The 7,411-nt window shown below is 35.9% G+C and overlaps 1 protein-coding gene across 1 annotated transcript; it reads left to right on the top strand.

Moving 5' to 3' along the window:
* Window positions 1-1,986: 1,986 nt before the first annotated feature.
* Window positions 1,987-6,921, top strand: LOC137720034 (auxin-responsive protein IAA9). Its single transcript, XM_068459033.1, has 6 exons — window positions 1,987-2,127; window positions 3,720-4,386; window positions 4,473-4,699; window positions 4,806-4,947; window positions 5,926-5,987; window positions 6,648-6,921. The coding sequence occupies exons 2-6, from the start codon at window positions 3,734-3,736 to the stop codon at window positions 6,683-6,685; spliced, it is 1,122 nt and encodes a 373-aa protein (XP_068315134.1). The 5' UTR covers window positions 1,987-2,127; window positions 3,720-3,733; the 3' UTR covers window positions 6,686-6,921.
* Window positions 6,922-7,411: the final 490 nt, after the last annotated feature.

Here is a 7,411-nt window from a genome sequence, read left to right as displayed (position 1 = left end):
GATTTTTACTCTCAATAAGCTCATTACAACAAGAAGGATAAAGGTTTGTATCAAGACAATTAGGAGTGGACATACCATCAACTATTATGACTCTGGGGGTCAAGCCTTGCTCTTTCAAAGTAGGGGAGAAGGAAAGGCTACTCAAAGACTCAGATGGCAAAACATTCACTATTATAAATGAGCATGCAGACTGCATACGTTTTGACTTGCAACTGTTCATTGTACTTTGTAACACATCTTTCGACAAATATTTAATGAAGAGGTAATCTAGACAACTTCGTCTAACTTTTTTACATTCCTAACACTAGAATGCTTGATCTCACAAGAAAAGTAGCAATATGTACAACATTTTCATCTTCAATTATGTTTGTTGTGTGAGTTTATTTTTTCATATGTATACTCAATAATTATTTTTAATGCATTTGATATTATCTATACTAAGGGGTGTGAGAGTGAGCTAAATTTCACAATGGGCTAACCACAGTCATTTGGTTCATATTCGCATTTGGCGAGAATCGAACCTAAGACTTCTACTTATAGATGAAAACGAATATCATTCAATCGTAGTAATAAGTGGCGCATACACAATAAAATCAATAACTTTGAGAAAAATTCATTACGTTTTTTTTTGAAAAAGGACAGTGACCTTGAGATGAAAAAAATATGATCGTCTGTTCCTCGGAAAAATTGGGCGATCGGAAAACGTGGTAGAATTGAGTTGTAATCCTATAATTATTTTAAATTATAGTGTATTCATAAATTGCTTTGGTTGTCTTTTCTATTGGTACTTTTTTGTTAATTGATAATTTAAAACAAAAGATCTTAAAATAATATTTTTTTTCATAATTTAAAAAATTAATAAGGTTTAGATGTTAAAATGGTCCTATGTTTTACCCTTACGACCGATTTGGCTCCTCAGTTAGTCAACGTGCTCATTTTCCATCCAAACATGTTTCAAATTGATAAAAAAAAGAAAGAAAAAATTAAGGGAAAAAAATAATAAAAATTCAACAACAACAAAATTGAAACCCTTCCACCTCTACCCTCAATCCCAGCCACCACCATCATCCACCCATCCAAAGCCACCACTACGAGTCACCTTGTAACTACCCATCCTATCTCTTTCAGAAAAAAAAATTCACCCCACGGTCTCCCACCTGCCATCAAATTCCGCATTATTTCTCTAGTGAGGTCGATGTTCTGTTGCTCTCCATCTTTTGCTCTCCTGCGCTAGTGTTGACCCCATACAACTCCGCGTCATATCCGCATCCACCATCTTCGTAGCATTGATCTGCATCCCTTCTACTCCTTTGTGGATCTCCCTTTCCATTGCACGTTCGTGGTTAGAGATGCTGTCTTGAGTTTTAATCTGAACTTTTATGTTATGTTTATTTAAATTTTACATTAAGCTTTTCAGATTTCTTAAATAAATAGGGTTTTTAATAAATTTTAAATGAAATATTTAACTGTAAATTAATGAAATTGACTATATTGGCTAACAATTTGAAACTCAATAATCAAATTGGCCAAAATAAAAACGCGAAAACTAAAATTGACCGAACAGGTAAAATACACAAACCATTTTTAACATTTAAGCCAATTAACAAACATTTTGTCATTGACAAAGCAACAAACAATAACGTAACGAGTAGTTACAGCAAAAGGGAGAACGTCTTTGCGCCAGAACTACATATTTTCGCGGAACCAAAAATTGACGGCTCAGATTCAGTGAACAGAGTCAATCTGAGCCTTCAATCCTCTCCCCATTCCTGTCCCAGATCGGCGCCGTGCAAAACCAGCCGGTCCGTATTTTCACAGACAAAGCATAGATTAATATAATTACAAAACCCCACCTTTTACCCGTATTTTCAGTTTTACCCCTACTTTTTTTCTTTTTCTTTTCAACAAAATATATTAATTATTTTGGGCTTCGAGTTCCTCGGCGAGCTCAGCCTAAAAAATACAGCTTTGTTGCTTTCTGCCTAATGGAAGGGTCCTAAGCTCTCTCTCTCTCTCTCTCTTCTTTCTCTGCTTTTACTTTGATGCTTTGTTTGCATTTTCCTTGAGAATTCAGAAAAAGGGTTCGTCGGTCTTCTTTTCCTTGTCTGATCCACACAAGTTCCTCAGGTGCGTGCTACCAATATTCCCATTTTTTATTTTGTTTTCCTGCTAATTAAAAACTTTTGTTTTTACAGTCTTAATTAATATTTGTGTATAATTTAGTATATGATTTTGCAGCTGAGCTTTTTTTTCTTGTTTGAATTCTGGGTCGTTTTGTTCTGAGATCTTGATGCTCTGTATGTTTTGGGTTCGTTCTGAAAGCTCAGTGTTTTGTGGTTTCTCTGTAACCTTGCCTCTCTCTCTGGTTTGATTTTTATTTATTTATTTTGGGTTTTTTGTTTTTTCAGTTGCATATTGTTTTGTTCAATATTCGGAGTAAATTCCTGGAGCATTTCAGCTTAATTTGCTATACTTTTTTTGGACTTTTATATATCGCAGTGGATCTGTACAATTTTCTTTTTAAAAGTTGTTTTAACATTTTTTTTGCATTTTCTGTTTGGTTTCCTAGAAAATTTAGGGAGATGAGAAAAAGGAGATTATTTTATTTTATTTATTTTTAAATGGTAAAGCTTAAGCTCATGCAAACAAAATGCTAAATACCCAGTTGACCTTTTTCCTTTCCAAGAAAGTATAAATACGGATTCACTTTTCAATTTGTTTTTGATGTGCATTTGGTTTAGTTTCTGATGGAATCACATCATAAAGTAGCAAAATTTCCTATTAAGCTTGTGAGGTTGAAGTTGTGGAGGATACTTGTTGTGTTTGTTACAACCTTTCGTTGCCGGTGAATGTAACTTTTCCATTTTTGTTAGGATTTTCATGTCCTAGTTTCTTCTTGAGATTCTTTCAATTTTGCAACTATCTTAGGCTGTTCATAACGTGTTGTGTAATGGTTCGGGTTTGTTTGAATTTACGGAGTTTTTTTATACGAGCGGTATTTGGGGGAGGGAAAATCGAACCTAGGATTTCGGGTGCAAGGACAAATGCTCTTAAGCGCTTGAGCTACAAACCTCTGGCATCTGAACCTTTAGCTTGGACTATGGTGGCTTGTGGTTTGATCTGAAGCCATATAAATATATGTTCTCTGGTACATTGATTATATGGGCAGACCAGTGAGCACTTTCCCAATTTGGGTTTTTTTCCCCTTCATGGATTTGATTGTATTTCGACTAATCTACATTTCCCAAATGGATCCTGTCAAATATTTCTATTTTTTCTTTAGATTATTCATATATATATCCTTTTGAGTTTCATTTCTCACCGGAAACTATTCTAGGAGAAGCTTGAATCTGTTCCATTGGGATATTGATCTGTCTTGGTTTAATATGGTTTACATGTTACCGGTTTCTGGATAGCCACTGTTTGTTTTATCAGATAGTTTTGTGACTTTTGTCTTTTGAAAACCCCTTTAGTCATGCTCACAATTATTTTGATGGGAAAATCATGATGAGAAAATTCATGATTCTCTGTTCGTAAAATTTTCTAGGACTCTATTTATACTTGATGTGAATTTAATTTCCATTAGATGAGACAGTTAAACCTTAAACTAATGAAGCTTTCTCCATCTTGTGCTGTTGGGATTTTCATGTTTTGGTTTCGCTGGTAGTTTTACAAGCAATGAATCTGATAATTTGGTTCATATTGTTTCCCTTTTGCAGTAGTGTAGTTGCTAATGTCTCCACCACTATTGGGTGGTGAGGAGGAAGGGCAGAGCAATGGGTCTATGGTAGCTTTTTCACGCTCTATGGACTGTATCTCTCATAACAGTTCTGGACTGAAAGAACGTAACTACCTAGGATTGTCAGATTGTTCTTCAGTCGACAGCTCCACGGTCTCGAACTTGTCAGAGGGGACTAAGAACAATCTGAACTTTAAGGCTACGGAGTTGAGGCTCGGTCTTCCTGGATCCCAATCACCAGAACGGGAACCTGATCTTTGCTTGTTGAACTCGGGGAAACTTAACGAGAAGCCACTGTTTCCTTTGCTTCCTTCAAAAGATGGAATCTGCTCCTCATCACAGAAGAATGGCAACAAAAGGGGCTTTGCTGACACTCTGGATGGATTCTCAGAGGTGAAAAGTAATGCATATACTGAAGGAAATTGGATGTTTCATGCAGCTGGCTCTGATTCTGAATCTCCAGAATCTGTTGGACAAGGGAAGTTTCCTGTGAATTCAATCAATGTAATGCTATCATCCAGGCCTTCTGGGAGTCAGCCAACCATAACAAAAGAAGCACGCACTAAACAAGAACAATCTAATGCTACAAACGGAGGCGGCCATAACCCTTTGGGTGCTTCTAACAATGGAAGTGCCCCAGCTGCTAAGTAAGTTAGAATTTTAGATGGACGACTTTGAAGCTTTATATGAAATCTGTGGTTTGTTCGTAATTGTATCTACATTTGGTTGGCAGGGCACAAGTTGTTGGATGGCCGCCAATTAGATCATTTAGGAAGAATTCTCTAGCCACTACGTCAAAGAACAATGATGAAGTGAATGGAAAACCTGGTCCCGGTGGACTTTTTGTCAAGGTCAGCATGGATGGGGCTCCCTACCTGAGGAAGGTAGACCTGAGAACCTACTCTACATATCAAGATCTGTCTTCTGCTCTGGAAAAGATGTTCAGCTGTTTTACCATAGGTGAATTACTATACTTTATTTAATATTGATATCATGTCTTTACATATAGAAAAACATTCCATTTCTGCATGGACCCAATTTCCACACTTTTCTATTGTGATTTCAGGGCAATATGGGTCCCATGGAGCTCCGGGGAGGGAAAGACTGAGTGAGAGTAAGCTGAGAGATCTTCTTCACGGATCAGAATATGTGCTTACATATGAGGATAAGGATGGTGACTGGATGCTTGTTGGGGATGTCCCATGGGAGTAAGTTCTAATATTCCTGTATTTTTCTGATTGGTTTCCACAGGGAGAATTTTTTAAACTGTTATAGTGCAGAAACATTGTTTCATTATTTCCCAGAGTTGAAGCCTTTTGTTTGTACAACATATATTTTGAAATTAAATGACCCTTCTCACACAAACAACTGTAAAAGTTTGATGTATCGCGGTACAATTTACATGTATGGGTTATAAGCGGGGAATATTAGGATTCCCCCATCGATGAGAGGGAGGACTTCCCTTATGGAGGGTGATGCTTATTTTTTTTTTTTAATGAACCGTAAAAAAAAAAAAAAAAAAAAAAAAAAAAAAAAAAAAAAAAAAAAAGAAATTATGACAAGGGTGAGAGTTTTATTAATGAAATGCTTCATTACTCCATTGTCAGGAGGGCGATACTGTATTGTAGACTTGCAAGAAACTAGAGATCTTAATCGTCTGAGGGACTTGATAGTCTGGAATCTAAATTAATCTACATTTAGTCCTTAATCTCCAATTCATCGACTAAAGCTTATGTTGACAGGAACATCAAAATTTGTGAAAGCATACATGAATCTTGTTTACATAACATATAAAGTTTTGAGGCCCAGTTGAACCCTTGCATAAACTGTTTAATTTACACTTTATTTCCACATTTATTTTTAGTATTTCTTCTAAAATAAAGTACAAAAAGATAATAACTTGTAGAATTAAAATTAAAGTATTTCAATTGCTAAACTGACTCATAAACTTTTGAAAATGTGATAGCCTTGTTCAGGAATTAAGTTCTTCTGTTCGTTTCTATTTATAGAACTTTTATGAATGCAATATTTTCAATAGATTTCAGTATTAAGAACATATCATGAGTTTGCTCCAGCCGAAAGAGGAAGAGTAAAAAGTGAAACAACAAAAGTAGTTCACTATAACGTTGGATATTCTAAATCCTATGGTCCATGATGCTTATCTTGTATATTCTGTTTTTTTACAGGATGTTTATTGACACATGCAAGAGGTTGAAGATAATGAAGGGCTCCGATGCCATTGGTTTAGGTTTGTCTTTCTACTTTAGCGATCTACTCGACTACTCTTAATTTGTACTGATTGTGTTTAACAATAATCTTATGATTTGTTTCCAATATCAGTTCCACGTCAGATGGATATTTGGGAAAATAAAATTACTTATAAAAGATAAAATGGGAGATTTTTGAGGCACTGAACGAAATGGGTGAATTTTGTAGACAAGTGAGTTTCCTATTTACTTCATTAGGTGTGATGGCCGTGCAATGAGTAAATCCCTCTTAATTGACTTGAACTTAAAGCAAATTTATGACAATCTATGTGGCCCCTTGGAGTCCTAATGAAACAATCTAACAAGTAAAGTTGGTATGTTGACATGAACTATTTTCTAGTACAGCTCATAGCATAAAAACTGCGGTATCTGTGGGAAGTAGAATGATTGAACGCGATGGTTTCAGTTTTCATGCTTTGTTGCCATGCACTTCATTTAGCCTTACCAGAAGACGCTTGCATTTTTTTGTTCAAGTTTTATATGGATCTGCTGTGCATAATTGTAATGTCTTAAAATTCTAGATTACTACTGGTTTCAGCTTATGGTTTTACGAGATAAACGTTTGATCTTTTCACCTTTTGATTTAAATGATGAATTGTACTCTTATCCCATCTTATCCTGTTTGTTTGTTCCATATATAGCTCCTAGGGCCATGGAGAAATCCAAGAACCGGAACTAGCCAGTGGCTGATATCAAAGTGAACATCTGAGCTGTGGGGAAAGAGGAGTGAGCTGCAAAAGTCGGAACTTGGAAGGAAGAACGCTGGCTGGATGGTAGCATCATGTCGAGTAACTTGTTGATGTATTGATGTTTGAGTTGGGTCGTGTCGAGTCTGTTATTATAAAACATCTTAAAACTGGTTAAGACTGTTAGTAATTTGTGGAGTTGATTAATGTTATAGCCAATTTAGTTGAAGTTGTTTAATTTGATGAATTGGTGATGCTGATAATTCTTCGTTGCATATCCACCCCTTTTTCAGTAAGGATAATATTCTTCATTCATTCGGGCTGCGACATAACTGCGCTTTGGACATTGTGCGGCCCGACCCAGTAAACTCAGATTTACATATAAAACTTGGTCAAATGTCATGCATAAAAATATGTTCGAACATCACGTGTTTTAAGTTTTCATAACTTGCAGATTGGATTAACCACCGACCGACTCCGTCGTGTTGGATTCTCTTCCTCTCTGCGCCTTGACTACCGCCCCATGTGGTGGCCTGTTATATAAAATTGGTGGACGACATTGTTCAAGGTGATCATGTTTTGTTTTTGCCACTATTAACTTAGTGTCTGTCTTGTCTTAATATTTGGTTTCATTTGTCGTGTTGGTTAAATAAGATTTAGCTTCAAATAACAGATATCATGTTTTGTTTTTGCCACTGTTAACTTTTAGTAACTTAATT

The sequence above is a fragment of the Pyrus communis genome, chromosome 16 (genome assembly GCF_963583255.1).
Source record: "Pyrus communis chromosome 16, drPyrComm1.1, whole genome shotgun sequence".
NCBI classification, from domain to species: Eukaryota; Viridiplantae; Streptophyta; class Magnoliopsida; order Rosales; family Rosaceae; genus Pyrus; species Pyrus communis.
Note: the sequence above shows the minus strand (reverse complement) of the source record. Positions and strands in the feature narration are given on the sequence as shown.

Bases quoted from the DNA above. Each gene is read 5' to 3' on its own strand.
- LOC137720034 (XM_068459033.1), top strand. From the start codon at position 3,734: ATGTCTCCACCACTATTGGGTGGTGAGGAGGAAGGGCAGAGCAATGGG. The intron at 4,387-4,472 runs GTAAGTTAGAAT...TTTGGTTGGCAG, and splicing joins GGAAGTGCCCCAGCTGCTAA to GGCACAAGTTGTTGGATGGC. The intron at 4,948-5,925 runs GTAAGTTCTAAT...GTTTTTTTACAG, and splicing joins GTTGGGGATGTCCCATGGGA to GATGTTTATTGACACATGCA.